We start from the raw sequence: 18,281 nt of genomic DNA, 5'->3' as shown, positions 1-18,281 counted from the left end.
GGGTTAACCATCCTAGCCATTTTTTTTTGCCCGTACGAAGGTCGGGCATACCGGCTAGGTGGTTAAAAAAAAAAAAAAACAAAACAAAAAAGACAATACTGTCTTTTTTTTTTTTAAGTTTTTCCCAATAGAAAATAAAGTTGGGTTTTTATTTGTTTACTGCTGAGTAAAAGACCACTTGAAGTGGATATAGGCTTATTTGTGTGTGTGTGTGTGTGTGTGTGTGTGTGTGAACGTTTGTTCAAAACCTGTAATTATGACACCCTACCCCTTGCCCTCTCCAGTGATGGCTGGCCCAGCATGCTGTCACCATGTTTACTGCTGATTTTTCTGGGTCCCACCATAATCCTGTCTTTATTGAGCATTATTGTTTATTGTTGTTAATATTATTATTATTATTAAAAACAGGATTTATATAGTTACAACCTATTACAAAGCGCTGTGGGCATCCCTTGATAAATGTAGCTCCCATTGAGTTCCATTGTCTCCAGTATCTAGATCTATTCCCTTCTGAGCTGAGAATAAAGCCCAGGTCTACAATGAATTCAAATGTGTGGTTCAGTGTACAAAAAGAACAACTTTTTAAAGTTTACTTGCACGTTAAGACCATAGGGTGACAAAGTTGCATTAAAACTGCATTACAAATGGTGTTGTCATTCACTTCAAAGAAGGTGAAATGGCTCAATCATCAACAGTTAATAAAACTGTTACGGGAGTGGGGTCCCTGAACTTTTAGCATGACGATTGAGGTTTCACAGTTTATTGCTGGCATGCTTGTGCCAAGTTTAAAAGACAATTGGTAACATGGGAATATTGTAGAACAAACTATACATAATATTCTTTAATTTATGGGCTTCCATGAGGTTGTTAGTAATGGAACCAACACACTGAATCCCCTTGAAGTCATAATCAATGTAACCTAGTAACCCCTGCATAGGGAGTGTATTGGTGTTCTCTTACACAGTAACTACAAGCAGAGCTGGCACATGTAGACTTATTTATATGTCCATATATTATTGTATTCATGGTGCCTTTGTATGGCCTTCTGAACTGCAGAATTAGTGAACTTCAAATAACACATTATTATTACTTATAATAAATGCAAAGCAGGCTAGGATTTCACAACTATTTTTCTTTTTATAGATGCTGTCAAACGCAGGACTTTGCCTGCATGGATTCGTGAAGGTTTAGAGAAAATGGATAGAGAAAAACAAAAAAAGTTGGAACGTGAGCGAATGGAGCAGCAGCGTGCTCAGATGAAGCAAGAACAGAAGAATCAACATGCGGCGCAGGGTGATGGTCCCCGTTTGCCATTGAAAAGCAAATTTGTAAGTAAAAGCTACAGATACATGCAGCAAGGAGACCACCTGACTAAAGATGAGGGTGTACAAATAATTGGCTACTTATGTATATAGGCAGTACAGAAAACTTCTGAAGTGTCACACATAACTTTGTTCTTGAGTTTTGGGGTCCTTGTATATACTTGCAGAGCTTTAAATAGTAGGAACGTGTTTTCATTAATAAAAGTTGTTATAGAAGACTATTCGGTTTAACAGATATGGTCACTACGTGGGAATTGGGCCTTTTACAAAAAACAAAACCTAATGTACTGTTTCAAGCCAATATTAAAAAGGACAGTTATGGTAATGCAGACCAATTTCTTTTGCAGGACAGTGATGATGATGAAGAGGAAGATGATGAGAATGAAGAGGACAGAGTTAGTTCAAAAGTTAGCCGCAGTCCTTCCCCAGCTCCACAGGAAGAGAACAGTGAGTCAGAATTAACTGAAGAGGAGAGGGCTTATCAAATGGTACGTGTTTTGTTCATATGCCTCCACCACAGAAAAGAAAATACTTGATACAGGTCCACTAGTATGGTGCTAATAAAAATTGTCCTATTTGGGTGAGCCTTGCACAAGATTTTTTTTTTCTCCTTTCAATCCTCCTTACACCATTTATTTTTTATCACCCAGATGATTATGACAAAAATGCTGCTTACAGAAATTCTTTTGGATGTCACAAATGAAGAAATTTATAATGTGGCTAAAGAGGCTCATCGTAAAGCAACCAAAGGTAGCTTTTTTGTTTTTAATGCATGGCTTTATTTATAATTTGTGCTGCAGGAGAAAATTTTTCTTATAAAACCATTATTTCATTTAGGCAAATTTCATCTATCTAGCTAGCTAGCGTGTCCCTATTATGTGTTTTTTTTCCCTTTGTATTTAGTCTTAGTGTGTTACATCTACATCAGCTCATACAGAATCTTTATATACCCCAGTTAAGTTAGTTACTTAATAAACTATTTTCCTTAATGAAGCTTTCAAAACTATCTGACAAAGCTCCTAACTTTTTTTTTTTTTTTTTTTTTTTTTTTTAATAGACATGAACCCTCATTATATATTGTTTTTACCCCTCTACATTTTAGGAGTATTACCTAAATTCTGCTTGTACTTTTGTATGGATAATCTATTTAACCTGTCTTTTCTCCCCCCAAATAGCAGCAGTAGTAATATTTTTTTCATAGAAGCTCATGACTTTGAGGTCGTGACTATGTGTTTTAACTTGTTGTTCCTGTTGTTGATGTGATACAAAGCTCCTGCAAGGCAGCTGGCGCAGTCCAGTGCACTGGCTTCCCTCACTGGACTTGGTAAGTGTGTTTATACAATTATTTGATGGGAAGGGATTTCTGTGGGATAAGAAAGTTTCTGTATCGTGTGCATGATTTTCATGAAAGCATGTCCAGTATCTGCCGTAAAATGCAAGTTGAAAGACCATTTACCTCACATTGTATCACTGGTGGATTCCAATCAGTTTGTTTGTACTGCCTCGAGAACATCTAGTGGCTCACACTACTGCTTTATAAAGGCAGGCAGAAAATAACAGATTTGTACATGAGATGTACTGGATATGTTTAATATACACCATATACTCTTTTCTTACGGTTTTTAGAATCCTAATTCTGATGGTAATAGTGCCCTAAAATCTATGAATGCCGGTTACGTACAGGCTAGCAACAGTAAATGCAGTAGCAGAATGTACCTCAAGTCAGGTTAGAAGAGCTTCTCTGTGTGTGGCTTGGTGCCCCAAGCACTTCCTCTCTTCATAAATAGATCTTTAGAGAAGTCAGATGCTAACTTGTAGATGGTTGACCTGCCACAGATGATAATGGCAGTCTCTCATTACTGCGGTGTTTGTGCAGGGCGGACTCATTGCCTTCTGACTTGTATTTATAAAAGATGGATAATACAAATTGGTACATTGCACTATTACAATTATGCTCTGAATGTGGTAAGGGGGAGATGACTGGATTTTAAAATAATGGTACAACTGTCTTTTACAGATACTCTTCATTTCTTTGTTGGGTCAGTCTGGTGCCTTGTGTGCCACACATTCATTTTTCATACACTTAAGACATCATATGATGTGCTCATTATGTACGCCAATTGCAATACAATTTTTGTCTTTACTGTGTAATATATTAATAATGTGTAATAATGTAATATGCACATTATTTGTGGTAAATAAAAATGGTGAAAAAAAGAATCTTGTATGGAAAATATATTTGGTATTTAACTGAACCTTTAAGCTAAATGTGTGCCTCCTCAGTGTTCCAATATTTCCTATCATAAGCTTTTTCAGGTTCATAATTTAGTACTAGACCTAAGAAAATATCTTTTTTTTCTCAATTTTAAGTCAAAGGTTGTGCTTTCTTGTCTGCAGTTGTCTTTGTCTTAAATTTGGCAACTGTAGACTGTTCCAAAGGAGGCACAGACAAATGGAAATATGTGGTATCAAAACTTGAAAGTGCTTGAAGCAGTGATTTTTAAATTCCCTAAGGGGAGTGATCGTTACACCAGACGCTCAACTGGTTTTTGTCACTACATATTTATTTCAGTTTATAATGTGATTGATTTAAGTTAAAATTGGCTCTTTCAAAACCTAAATCCTCTCAACTGTTTAGGCTGTGACCATAGCCATGTTTTCCCACTACTTAATATCATATTCTGCTGACACTAAGTAGTGGGCAAATGTTACATTTGATTTTTCTTCCTGCACACCTTCACTGCCAAATTATATGTGAACTAACATCACCAAGTTTACACTTGTAAATAGGAAATCTAAATTATGAAGTTTAGGCAACTGACCTATTATCAAACCTACCATACCTGTTATTTAATCATGTCAAGTATAAACATTCAAAGCCATTGTGATTTTATTTTTGCTAACAAGATGACTTTATTTACACCTCCATTAAGTGTATGTGTAAAAAAAAAAACTTCAGTTGGCAAGTCTCTTCTCACCTTGAGCAAATTGTGGGTGTTTGGTCCTGGTCAACATTATCTGATTATTGTTCTTTTCATTTGGCTTGTATTATGAGGTTGCAACACAACAACAGGAAGCTTAGGTGTCCCATCTGTAACAAGCAAAGCAGTGTCAGGAGTCACCAGATACCACAATTACTGCTTTTTTTTGCAAAAATCACCTATGTAGTCCGCTTACTTTTTAATATTTTTATATATTATTATCTTAAGAACATTTGTGGTAGATCTTGTAAAGCATAACATGAGATACATGCAAACTCTAGAGCAGAAGAATCGGAACTTTTTACCTGACATACTAGGGTTATTCAATCCCTAAACCAAGAGAATGTGAAATTTCTCCTTTGCGTGTGCTATACCTATTTTAGTACCAGCATGCTGTGTACCTAAGAAAGCAGTAGGTTGACAAATCTCTCATTGCTGCTTAATGGACTGGGCTTTGTGCATGCAGGTGGACTGGGTGGTTATGGATCTGCAGAAAGTGAAGACGAAAGAAGTGATAGAGGTTCAGAGTCCTCTGATACTGATGAAGAAGAACTCCGCCATAGGATACGTCAGAAGCTAGAAGCCTTTAAACGAAAAGAAAAAGAGCAACAGCTACTTGAACGACAAGAGGGTAATACTTTTTTTTCCTAGACATTTGGGTGAATCAGGCATAAGGAGAGGTTTCTAAATGACTTGTCTGGAGGCAGGAGGGGTGCTGACATTTGACAGTGTAAGTACAGAGTGTTTTTAGAAGTATCTGGGCAAAATCTGGGGCATGGCCTTAGGCCTTGGATACGAAAGTATTCATGGGAAATGATTTGAGGACTAACAGATATCCACACTTCAGCACTGTTGAAATCTAACCCTTATATGAGTGTTCATGTTTTTTTTTATTGAGTTAAAAATCTTTTTTGCATTTATATTTTACATTTGGAATGGCAAATGAAAATGTTGTTGGTGCCACCTTCATTTTCAGAAAATATTTCTTACAGACAAACTCCAGGTGAACAGCTAAGTGTGCAGATAAAATGTATTTATATGGTTGGCATGGTGGCAAGATAGCACTCTTGCCTTGCAGCAGGAGGGCCCCAGATTCAAACCTATCCCAGCACACAATTGGAAATAAGTTTCTATGTTCTCCCCGTGTTGTGCGTGTTTTGCTCTGGGCACATTGGTTTCTCCCCACGTTCCAAAAGATACATACTGTTGTGTCCTGGTGACAACTACATCTCACTTTTTTTTTTGCTTAGTGGAATACAAACTGAACAGGAGCATTTATATTCTTAGGGATATACAAAATGGGGGGGAAAATAGTTGGGACTGTGTAAACCTTTTTTGACATGTATATTGGTTTTGTTTACCTAATATTGACAGACTTTTTCCCCTCTTTTTCAGAAGATAAACACAATGATCATGATGATAATGATGATGGAAAAAATATATTAGACAACCCTAACACAGATATAGCAGATAACCTAGGTATACACGAGAAAAGAAAAATAGACAGTGAGATTGAAACTGATAAGAAAAAATTTGAGGCTATCCCTGTTTTTGAACCTAAAAAGGAAGTAAAGGAAAGACCTGCTAGAAAATCAAGGAGCTCCAGTAGTAGCAGCAGCAGCAGTAGTAGCAGCAGCAAAGAACGTAGCAGCAGTAGTAGCAGTAGTGACTACAGTACCAGCTCTTCTAGCAGCCATAGTTCATCTCCCTCTTTACCTAAGAGGAAAAAGAGACGGAGTCATAGTCCATCACCAACCCGCAAAGTAAGACGTAGCAGGAGTAGGAGTGTCACACGTAAGAATCGTAGAGATAGGAGTAGAAGCAGAGAGAAAATTAGTGAGAGGAGGAGATCTAGCAAAAATAGCATGGATCAAGAGTGGCGAAGGGAGCGTAGTCACAGCAGAGAGAGAAGGGTGAACCATTCTAGAGATAGGCATTCTGTGCGTAGTAGAAGCAGGGATAGACGTAAAAGTGATGACCATCGCAGAAGCTCCAGTAGAAGTAGACATAAGCATAGAGGAGGTAGTAGGGAAAGAGAAAAGGCAAGGAGTAGAAGTATTGAAATGGATAGGAAGAGAAGAGAATCTGAAAAGGAAAGAAAAAAGGAAAAATTAAAGAAAGATGAAAAATATAAGTTTAACTTTCAAGAGGATGATAGAATCAAAAGTAGGAGAGAGAGTGAAAGAACATTTTCCCGTAGCGAGTCATCTTCCTCCAAGATGTCTCGGCAGGACTCCAGGCATGAGAGCAAAAAAAATTCTACAAAGGAGCTCAAGAAGCGCATGTCTTCTAGTGGAAGAAGCAGTTCGGAATCGCCTGTTTACAAGGATAAAAAATCTAAGAAAGGCAAACGTAGCCGATCACGGTCTTTGGAAAAATCTCAAAGGTCTGGTAAGAAGGCAAGCCGCAAACACAAGTCTAAGACCCGATCAAGGTAGTACACTTTTTCTTTCTATTGCTTAATAATTTATTTACAATTTTCCTGCATATATATATATATATTTTGTATGATAAATCTAAATTGGTTAATAATAAAAAAAAAAAAATTAAAAGCATTTTTTTTCTCTTCTAGATCAAACTAATACTGGCGTTTGTTTTTGTTTTGCAGGTCATCAACACCTGTTCGTCGTAAACGCTGATAGATTGCAGACCAGTCTAATATTTTTTTAAAATTCAATGAGTTTTAAAGGCTTGTCTCATTTTAGAGACACATTATGGCTACATAGGTTCGGAAATTCATTTTTTTTTTTTGCTACTATCTGCTTGTTTAATGTGTACATGTTATATCTTTTTTCCTGATCATGAAACTTAAAGAGAATTAAAACTATTTTGTAGTGTATATATTTTCTGTATACTAGTAATCTAGTTTTTTTTTTTAGCTGTAATCTTAAGCAAACAGTTAAATTTCTTTTTTCCCTACTATCTGCTTTTTAAATGTGTACATGATTTTTCTTTTTTCCTGTTCATGAAAGTAAAAGAGAATTAAAACTATTTTGTAGTGTATATATTTTCTGTATACTAGTAATCTAGTTTTTTTTTTTAGCTGTAATCTTAAGCAAACAGTTAAATGTCTTGTCATGTTAATAAAGTAGTTTCTTTATTATTTTTATTTTTTTATTAACCAAAAAAAAACAGTGATTTCGCTAGTTATTTTGACTATGCACAATTTAGGATTGTTGTCCCATGTACAATGACATTATATTATGTTGTATCTTTACATCATAGCTCACAGCCTGCTAAAGATTTAACCGGGTCTGGTTGGTTTAAAATAACTGAAATGTTATATAGACCTTTGTAGTGTAATGGATAAATTGAACTAAAATACCAAAATGGAAGAATTACCTTTGCCTCAACCATTCGACCACTCTGCTCCCATCCAGTGCTCTTATCAAAGAACACAGAAACCACATGAATGAAAATTATGGGCTGTGTCGAAGTCACTTTAAAAATGACCTGATACTGATACTCTATTTTCATTTAAGTTAGAATTTTCATTAATGGGTATTGTGTACTTTTCAGTCAGCATACATTAATTTTTACACCAACTTGTGATGTATCTGTTATATGGTTGATGCACCATATTTCTATTTTATAGTACATATGTTTAAAGATTTCTGTCTAGTGGCCACCTATCTGGTGTAGACAGTCAGTGGGCTTCCCGAATTACAAATGTTAGGATAAAATTATTACCTTTGTAATGTACCAGAAAGCTGGAATTGACGGTGGTGTTTTATGTTCAGTCAGACAGGTTTGTTAGACCTGGAAAAAGATGGTATTTTAAGATACAACAAATGGTATTTCAGTACTTATTAAGAACCAGCTATGTTTGTACTTCAAGGTGTGAATATTCATTTGATTTTTATATATATATATATATATATATATATATATATATATATATATATATATATAATTATGCTGCTTGTAAAGGATTTCATTTTGATTCTTTGTCTCACTTTTCAGTTCTAAAATAAACGAATGCTGTACGTTTTGCATTTGCCACCATTTAACAGCCTAACACTCAAGCTATAGAAGGTGTTTAGGAGGTCAGGCAGGTACCATGATAGTAGCTACCAGAGTTCAGGTAATTGTGTGTCCACTAACTTTTTATCAATCCAAGAGGAAGAGTGGAAATATGGAGGTTGCTATTTTTGTTGTATCTTATTATTATTATTATTAAACAGGATTTATATAGCGCCAACATATTACGCAGCGCTGTACATTAAATAGGGATTGAAAATGACAGACTAATACAGACAGTGATACAGGAGGAGAGGACCCTGCCCCGAAGAGCTTACAATCTAGTAGGTGTATTTTGGAAATAGAAGTTGCCTAAATTCCACTGGCTTCATCATCTGTTTGTGTTGGGGACCTAACAAAGCAATTGGCAATGAGTTTCAGAATTCTTGATCTGCATAGCAGGTTCCAGGTCCATGTCAATTGGAGCAAGCAGGCAAGCCAGGCTGCCGGTATTTTCAGAAGAGCAGGTTATCGGTGTCAGCCTTCATATTCTGTATACACACCTGTAATAGGAGAAATACACAATGCTATTCTTCTGAAAATGCAAGATTCTTCTCCATGTCTGGCTGTAGACATAATTCTGGAGTCACAGCTGAAATAAACCTGATATGTCAGAACCATTTTTCTTCAAACTTTTTCCAGGTCAAGTATTTATCATGTTATAGTTGTACACGACAATATATAATTATGACTGGGAGCCAGGTTTGCCCATAAGTCCCATTGTGACTTGTTCTGTTTAGGAAGATATTTAGACTATAAATTGCTATCCTTATTTACATGAAGCTTTTCACTGGTACCGGTGAATGTATATTGAAGACTAAAATTTCTCTATAAATGTAGCTGCTAAACAATAAAATGAATGTAAACTTTTTCTAGAATGAAAAAAAGGGTGCCTAGTACTTTGACTGTCATTCTGTCTCTCTGGTTTCAAGTCTTTTGAGTTTCTGCCCTGAAACAAGTATGCATGACAAGCATCTTTATGTGTGTGTTTTGGGTTAGTGACTCAAATTATTGAAGCATAGGAGTTGGTCAGCATGTCAATTCTGACTGAGAATTCAGCAGCAGCCTTCTTGTCTCGGACATGTTTTTAACTAAAGTTGCCTCATAGTTGTAGGACTAGAATGTAAAAAAAGAATTTCTGTTTTCATTAAACATGTTTATGTAATCCGTCATGCCATGCTGACTGGCTTTTAAATTGTAATGTTTGGGCCAGGAAGCTTTAACAGTTTGCCATATCACAGTGTTATAAGTCAGATTTGTTCACAACCCTGACAGTATGAACTGTCCCCTCTGTGTTTATATCACCATACACTATTGTTTTCGTATTTATTATTTTTAAAAGTGTGGAGATCTGCTCACCCTTAAAATTTAATTTTCATTTTCCTCAGTATGTGTGTGGGTAGTGTACACGGATGGAGTTTTTCTTATAGGAATATATGGTTATTTAGCCAGCTCAAATTGCTATTGGGGTAGGGCTGCTGGAAGGAAACTTAGTAAGATAAGTATACAGGCTAAAAATGTGAGCAGACCTTCCACCAAAAAAATCTGCTTTTGGGTTGTTCAGTGCTGGAAAGCCTTGCATAAGGCAAATCAGAACAAGCACAGGTAAGTAGATCTTGGTGCACAGCTAAGAAATTAAGGGGCTGTGATGGATATTTATGTGGAAAGTTTGGCAGCCTACAGCAGGCAAATAAATAAGCGGTTTACATTCTGCATATTTTATTAGCGCTAGATTCTTCCAAATAAATACAACCCAGCCAAACTTTTAAGTGGCAGTTTCTGATAAGCATCACTAATGTCCTCCATACCAGTGCAACATGCACTTCCTATTGAGCTTGGCCTTTGTAACTTCTGGATGGTGGAACTGTGAGAGTCTTTGAGACAAGGTTTTTAACTTTGAGCATAGGCAGCCTATACCGTACTTAAATTGATCTGTGTTATGCCAGGGGTTGTTTCCAGTTTTAAGACTGGTTGGAATACAATCTTTTATATAAATCTTTTAAGAGCTTGTAGTCATGCTGCAGTACTGGCATCACTGGAAAAATCAAAGTGTAATTGCCTCATGGCATATGGGAGAATGGGGTATTGTACAACATTTGTGTTGCATCTCTGGTCTCTGAGTATATTAGGGGCAGTACGAGTTGTGTAATGAGTTGTGCACATTGGTCACACCAAAAAACATCAGGGCCTATATGTAAGGCTGAGAATCATTTACTGCCATTGAGACACATGAAGTGGAAAGATTCTTCAGCAGGGAATGTTTCACATAATGTCATATACACTACTTTCTAAATAGACCCCTTTGTGTGTAGTATGCTCTGCTGTCACCTCCCTCACATTTGGAATTCATAGCTGTTAAAATGATCAGGAGTGCAGGATAGCATAGCTGCTGTGAAAGAAAAAAAAATGCACTTTCTGACAATATTTGCGAATGATGATCATGTATATTATTGTGGAAAAACAAACTAGTTGTCAGGACAGATTCCCAAAAAATATCTAAACTTCCATCTGTATACCAATGGAGCTGATTTATTGAAAGCATAAACTTCGCTTAGATGACTGAACATATACCATGTTTCCCCGAAAGTAAGACCTAGCACTATTTTGTAAACCTGCCCTAATATAAGACCTACCCCGAAAATAAGACCTAGGTGACTTTCAACAATAAACATGTACTGTAGTCTTCTTCATGGAAAAATAAGACATCCCCTGAAAATAAGACCTAGTGTGTTTTTGGGAGCCAAAAAAAATATAAGACAGTGTCTTATTTTTGGGGAAACACGGTATATATTGCAAGGGAGTCCCCCATATCTTCTTTTGATAAAACTGCTGACTTCAATACCCCAACTGTACAATTCCTGTGCTTTTTCCCCTCCATTATATTTGTGATTGGGTATTATTTGCTAATGGAATTTTTACCAACTTCACTAAGTGAATATTATTCTTAGCAAATTAATTTGAATGTGTCATTACTAGTAAGTAAGCAATCTAGTGTGTCTACAGCCCCATAGCTGTTCATCTGCATTCTGAAATTTTCTGGTTTGGTGATGTCAGTACAGTCACTGCACAAGTTCATTTGTGGGGTAGTTATGTACATACAGAGATGACTCGGAACAAGACATGGCCGAGAAATAAATGGAATCTCTGCAGAGAGACCACCTGACACTGCTGGTAACTAGTCCTTTACCTTCTGTCCTTTTGAAGCGCAGCTTCTAGAATTCAGTTTCTCAAAATAAATATATGAAGGGAAAAAATGGAATCCCTGGCCTGAAACCGGTATCTGTTTTTGTAGTGTTCATCTTGGAATGCCTTGATAAAGATTTTACAGCATCTATAGATACCAGAATTGTCATTATTAATAAAAAACAGGATTTATATAGTGCCAACATATTACGCAGCACTCTGCATTAAATAGGGGTTGCAAATGACAGATGAATACAGACAGTGACACAGGAGGAGGAGAGGACCCTGCCCCAAAGAGCTTACAATCTAGCTTTACCTGGTGATCCCTACTACAGGACCTGTACACCCATCATATCAATGCATCTTAGAAAGAAAATGTGCTTCTGTTCCAGGAACAAAATAAAGTACTGCTGCACCCTAAATACATACATTCCACCTTTTTTATTATATATTCATATTCTGTATGTAGGAAGGTATATATATATCATGTAAGGGCAGGAAAGACACACAGTGCCCTTGCTTGTCATGGCCGTGTTTCCGGGGCTGTGTTCTTCTGTGGGAGAGGCGGGGTAATGGCTGCAGGTTTCCGGCGGGTGTCACCTACAAGCCGTGTCTGTCCCCTTGCCGGTACCAGTGTGTTGTGGTGAGCGGGATGTGGTCAGTGCTGAGCCCAGTCAGAGCCGGGCTGTACACCGGGGGCCGCTCAGGTAATGCAGTGCACAGGCACGTGACCTGCCTGAGGCGCGGGACGCAGCCATGGCTACAAGTGTGGGGGGGAGTTGTGTTTACAGGAAAGCCCGCATCCTTTATTAGGTGTCATTGTACAATATGTACCATGACAGGAGAATGGTGGGACACAACTAAAGGGAGTACACAGAAATAAGTCACACACGTTACACTATAAACCTCCCCTCCCTACATACACCTGGCTTCCAGGGTTACAGCTATCACACCTGTGTCTCACCTATCAATGGTATCAATGTAACTCCTCAGTCAGAGCTCCCCCCACATGTGTGGTAACACATTACAGAAATAAGTTGTATTTACCCTCCCACCCTGTGCCTGACACCTCTTTTCAAAGAGACATGCTCCATATTATAAACTTTTCCACCAGGGGGAGGGGAATCATCAGGCCCAATTCAGGAGTCCAGACATATGCTGTGACCTGAAGCAAGGCGGTCTGTGTGACAGGGAAATGGCTTCATTATTGCTCACTTCCTGCCAATGTCTGCTGTCTGGGTGTCTCCAGTACCTGGCACAGTGTGCAGCAATAAATCACAAGTAACCCTGGATATACTTACCTGTTCCATCAGAGGGATCAGACAGAGGAATATGTTTTATTATAGAAGGGGCATCACTTGTCTTTTTGCAATAAATCCCTCCCTGGCTGCAAATTTTTTATATGGAATTTTAATTCCGCTTTAAGGCAAAATGTCTGATTTGTCTTTTTGTGGGACTTTGACTTCAAAAGCAATGAAAGCTGAGAATCAGTAATTTGGATAATATGAAGATGATCAGTAACAGCAGAAGATTTCTGAAGTCATGAGGTGAATACAGACACCAGATTTTAATGTTGATCGAAAGCAACAAATCTCAACCCATTACCAAACAATTATCCATTCAAAAACTATCAATGTGCTAAGTTGGTGCTTCAGGAAGATTATCAGGTGCCATGATTTATTTAGCCTGGCAGATGCATGCCCAGAACCATGAACACCCAGTAGTCAGCCAATGTATCCATTCACAATCACATCACCGGTCAGTACGGCAGTCTGATGAGTTCTGCAAATGTATAGAAATGTGATATTTCCTGGAGGAAATCATTGGTTCATAACGGTTGTCTGTACATCGCTTCACAAGTATTTACACATGGAGGACATACTGCTCAGGGAGGAAGAGCGCCATTCATTATCAGAGATCAGGGGTCATGTAAAGCGCCTTTGTGCTGTCAGTGGGGGTATTTTAAGTCTGACAATAGGTTTAGCAGTTGTATAAAATAAAATAAGCCCCTCTTTTATTACTGTATGGGCAGCCTGACTGCATTTGTTGTAAATAGTGAGGGTTCAGCTAGACACAAAGGTCTTGGCAGTTGTATGTTTGTCATGATAAATTCTGCGTTTAGTTATCAGTATGTAGACAATTCTTATACAGTCACTTCAATATCATTTACTATTTATTTTTATTACTATATACTACTAAATATTTATTTTTTACTTTATCAACAGTTGCCAGTTTAGTACCTGTGCTTCAAAAGTTATCCTATTCTAACCACTGAACCAGAAATGGCAGCACAGCAGCCAAAACACGAAGACAGTAAGTTGTGGGTTAAATTCTTGTAGTTTTTATTTTAATAATCATGTATATATTTTAGTCGTTTACCTCCAGCCATATTTTTTCTAGTAGGAGAAGGCCCTATCAAGATTTTTTCCTGCAGTCTCCTCCAGGGAGATTTAACTTTACTTCCCATGGAGACACAGTCAAAGAGTGAGTGAGGTGAATTCTTTCCCAACAGGGACATGGATAGATGTGATTACATATGACAAGTCTATACAAAACTAAAAAACAAATAAAAAATAGGTTTTTGCTGAAATTGAGCCTTAGAGCTGAATCCAGGGGGAAAAACACCCATGCAGTGGGGATACCTCCACATTCCAAAATGCTAACTTAGTTCTGGGGGGAGCATATGAAGCACTTTACTCATCCCAATCCACACTCTCCTGGAAACCCAAGCACTCCTTTTTTTAATCTCATTGCTCTGGACTGTAGGTGGGCCTTTGGTGTCCTCACCTATATTGCAAAGCTACTGGTACTGAATTGTAGGAGATGATGTTGGTGCCTGTGACCCGGAGGAGGCTGTAGAGGGACTGTTCACATGGAACTGAAGCCTGTGGGAGCAAGTGAATAAAATAAAAAGGATTTACCTTTGCAATGCAAGATATTTTTACTGCAGAACTGTTTCTAGTTTTTTTCCAGGAGTTGGGCTTTTAACATTTCATTTTAATTTTTTTTTCTTTGTGACTGCTGTGGTTTATTTTGAGTTTTTGTTTCTTGCAGCTGTAATACCGTAGAGTGTGCATCAAAACCTTATGGGTGTCTATTATAATTTTTAGCAACATTTTAATAAAGTGTTGCAATTTTTTATTGTTTTTAATAGGAGTCAGTTTAGACGAGCATATTCTACTTCCAGTACAGTGGATCCAACCGAAATGAAGAAATTTCAAGCTTGGTCAGCAAAATGGTGGGATGAAGAAGGAGTATACTCGGCTCTCCATGCCATGAATGATATTCGTGTGCCCTTTGTAAGGTATACTCATATATGCAAAGCATTGCTGTTTCTTTCCCAAACTCCAAAGCCTCTTTTAAAACAGTCTTGTACTCAGATGTTAACTTAAAGGTATGGGAATGGTCTGTTATGATGTCAAATTTGGGGTACTTCTAACACAGGGGCCCTAAAATGTTTTAAACAATAGTTCAGGTAAGCGTCTTTAAGAATCTAAGCATGACAGTGGGGGTAGAAAATACACTTGCAATAGCAAAATTTATTGTACCTACTTGATGAAAATAAAAAATGCTCCAAAGTTGGTGGCCAGTGGGACACCTTTTTGGTGTCACTGGGTGAAGCGCTACATTATTTAAACTAGACATAGAAGCAAGTGCAAATTTTGATGGGGCTCCACTGACCACTTACATATGGACATTAGTTCCACTGATACAGGAGTACCAGTGACTACACAGGGCAACATTGAAACAGGCACCTGACACCCTTCCACTGACCTCTGAAAATGAGGGACTTTTCTGACACAGAGGCACTACATCTTAGTTGAAGTGAAGCATCAAGGACATAAGGTCACCAGTCTGATAGACCCCTAAATTGTAGGGCCAACAGTGACGTTGATCAATTGGCGTTCTCGCAATAAAAAGGGGTTAAAATAGCCAGAAAATTTGACCTAATTATAGCTGGCAAAAGGCATTAGATGAAATTTCATCTTCTGATTTCCGAACAATTATCTGAATAAATCAGCTCTTTTCAAATATGTATGTTTGCAACCTAAGGTTGCATGTTGAGGGAAGGGGGATTGGGCAGATATGACAGGCAGATGGTAAACAAGGAAAACCAAACTAGCTGATTTAGAAAGAAAAAGAATAGAAGGAATAAAAACATTGTTATTGCATTTATGTATACTGTATGTAAAACATGCATGTGGGACATTCCATACTGTGTTGCATGATTGTCTGATCTAATCTTCCTAGAGATATTCTTATGAGCAAAAGTGATCATCATGATGTTGGGTGTCCACTCTCTGGTGTAAAAATCCTTGATGTTGGCTGTGGAGGAGGACTTCTATCTGAGGTAACCATAAGCTAAAGTTAACAAAAGCTCTGCTCAACCTATTTTAAGATGCTGACACATTGTCAACCAGTGCAACGTGTGAAAATATACCTGCTGTAATTACATTATCAGATTTGTTGAGAAAAACTGCCAATCTTACACTGGGATTTGAATTTTTAAGGTATTTTTGTACACAAACTATGTACAAAATAACAGTGTTGTCATGTTTATCCGTAACCCAATATTAAACTGATGGCTATGGGTTAAAATGGAAAAGCAGTTTTAAAAGTAACTCTTCAATACATTTTAAACAGAGCTGCCTCTTTTACCTCCTTACTGAATTCTCGTTTTCTCATTTTAAGGGACAACTGACCTTTTGATAACTTAAATTTTTTTGGTCACAATTATATATCTTTTAATTACGAGCAAAGTTCGATGAGTATGTTTGCTGCCTCTCGCTCTAGATGAAATGCATACCAGTATACTCGCAATTCCTCCAGCTTTTGTGCTGTAGGTGTTTAACATCCTGATCATCTTCTGAAGAGGTCCTGGGAAAAGCTGATTACTGCAATTCTTGTCAGAAAATGCTTCAGCACAGTGCTGGGAGATTCACTCTACATTCCCCAGAACCTCTCCAGAATGATGATGACTATACCTTCACCTAGGTCTTCTGAACAGAAGACATTGAAAAGGTAAGTGTACTATCCCTATTTAATGTACAGCGTTGCATATTATGTTGGCGCTATATAAATTTTGTTTAATAATAAGTTTTTTTAAGTAATATTGTTACTTTCTTACTTTACCATATTCACATCTTCGTATTAAATGCCACATATTTGTAGGTTAACTTATTGTTTTGTCAATGTTCACTTGTATAGCAACAAGTATGTTGCATGCACCCTTTATTTCCTATAGTTTATATCGCATGGGTGATATTCCTATGCAATATTAAACACCTGCACTGCAGTTTTCAGCCTGTGGGAAGATAGAAAATAAACAGGCCTGTTCTTTGTAGCCATGTGCATATGTTATTGGGCTGTAAATTTGTTCCCACAGTCACTACCTGATTAAGGAATTTCACATTAACAGATACAAAGAGATTGTTGTTTTCAATAAAAAAATACCTGTTTGGTAGAATCCAATCCAACAGGCAAATATTGCATACAGATAAATCCACCTTGAATACAGCTAATCCACCTATTTTTGATGTTGTAGCCACTTGGAAGACTAGGTGCTGCAGTTACGGGAATTGATCCTCTGGAAGATAACATAAGAACAGCAATACTTCACAAGTCAGAGGACCCTGTCTTAGACAAGCTTATCCAATACAAGCCTTGCACATTGGAAGAGATTGTGGAGCAGAATATTGAATCTTTTGATGCCATTGTGGCTTCAGAAGTTGTCGAACATGTAAATGATCTTGAATCATTCATCCAAAGCAGTTTTCAAGTACTTAAGGTAGGACAGTAATCTTTCATGATTTTATATATTTAGTGTGCATTTTATTTGCTCTTTTCTGCAATTGGTCAGGTAAGAATGTGTCTATTTTTATTTGGCACAATTAGTTTAGTGGTGGGAGAGGGTTGAGTAGCAGAACTACCCAAATATACATTTCTTGCCTAAACAATGGCATTAATCATTTTCACAATATGAAGGTAATAATCATAAATGTGTTTGTTTTTTGGAAGCCAGGTGGTTCACTATTTATCACAACAATTAATAAAACCAAGATATCCTATATTCTTGGAATAGTGCTAGCAGAGAAGATTATGTCCATTGTTCCAGAAGGCACCCATGATTGGGACAAGTTTATCCCACCAGAAGAGCTTGAAAGACTACTTGAATCAAGTAAGTGTTATAAGTGTAATGTCCTTTGACCTTCATCTGTGGATTTATGCAAATGCTGTTGTTTGAATGTGGCCTGAGTGTAATGACTTTGAAAAGTTGATCTTGAATGTATGTATGCTGTAAAATACTCTAGTCCACAAAAGTTAAAATGTATTTTATTTCTAAATTTACAGATGGTTTTGTGGTAGATACACTGAGGGGAATGCTATACAACCCTCTCATGGGATCCTGGAGTTGGTTTGATGACACTAGCGTTAACTATGCAGTTCATGCATCAAAGACCGTCCGCCAAGAACAGACCTCAGATATAGACTTTGAAAAAGAACAGGACTCTCCTAAAGCTGCAGAGGCCTCTACATAATGGATATGTCAATTGTTTGCAGTGTGAATTAAGCATTACGTCTAAATCAGCTCTGCAGACGGTATTTTGCTTTGCAATTCAGACCTTGGAATCATTGGAGCTGCAGAGCCACCACAAAAATATTTGTTTGCCAAAGGAGCACTATAGTTGTTATCATGGTTTAGTTGTATTTCATTTCAGCGCTGCTTTTCAACCTATATCCAGTGTTATTTTATAAAACATGTTTATTTATACAA

General features: G+C 37.3%; 2 protein-coding genes across 5 annotated transcripts in view; both read left to right on the top strand.

Moving 5' to 3' along the window:
* PNISR (PNN interacting serine and arginine rich protein) overlaps window positions 1-7,050 on the top strand; it is a 12,089-nt gene extending 5,039 nt beyond the window's left edge. Inside the window, exons 6-12 of one of the 3 annotated variants that reach the window (XM_072408683.1) lie at window positions 1,144-1,328; window positions 1,670-1,810; window positions 1,973-2,072; window positions 2,593-2,646; window positions 4,770-4,934; window positions 5,702-6,737; window positions 6,912-7,050. In XM_072408683.1, coding sequence (XP_072264784.1) covers window positions 1,144-1,328; window positions 1,670-1,810; window positions 1,973-2,072; window positions 2,593-2,646; window positions 4,770-4,934; window positions 5,702-6,737; window positions 6,912-6,942 — 1,712 coding nt within the window. In that variant the 3' untranslated portion in view covers window positions 6,943-7,050. Of the gene's footprint in view, window positions 1-1,143; window positions 1,329-1,669; window positions 1,811-1,972; window positions 2,073-2,592; window positions 2,647-4,769; window positions 4,935-5,698; window positions 6,738-6,911 lie in introns of all 3 variants that reach the window. The other 2 variants (XM_072408682.1, XM_072408684.1) reach the window with 2 other exon arrangements.
* A 5,024-nt stretch (window positions 7,051-12,074) lies between these two features.
* Window positions 12,075-18,281, top strand: COQ3 (coenzyme Q3, methyltransferase). 2 transcript variants are annotated; one of them, XM_072408680.1, is made up of 7 exons: window positions 12,075-12,213; window positions 13,732-13,819; window positions 14,661-14,810; window positions 15,758-15,857; window positions 17,052-17,294; window positions 17,525-17,684; window positions 17,858-18,281. In XM_072408680.1, the coding sequence occupies exons 3-7, from the start codon at window positions 14,713-14,715 to the stop codon at window positions 18,043-18,045; spliced, it is 789 nt and encodes a 262-aa protein (XP_072264781.1). In that variant the 5' UTR covers window positions 12,075-12,213; window positions 13,732-13,819; window positions 14,661-14,712; the 3' UTR covers window positions 18,046-18,281. The 2 variants fall into 2 exon arrangements, with proteins under 2 accessions (XP_072264781.1, XP_072264782.1); XM_072408681.1 differs by lacking the exon at window positions 12,075-12,213 and adding an exon at window positions 12,302-13,053.

The sequence above is a fragment of the Pyxicephalus adspersus genome, chromosome 4 (genome assembly GCF_032062135.1).
Source record: "Pyxicephalus adspersus chromosome 4, UCB_Pads_2.0, whole genome shotgun sequence".
Taxonomy (NCBI): Eukaryota; Metazoa; Chordata; class Amphibia; order Anura; family Pyxicephalidae; genus Pyxicephalus; species Pyxicephalus adspersus.
The sequence above is the reverse complement of the archived record's forward strand: the minus strand, read 5'-3'. Positions and strand labels throughout refer to the sequence as shown.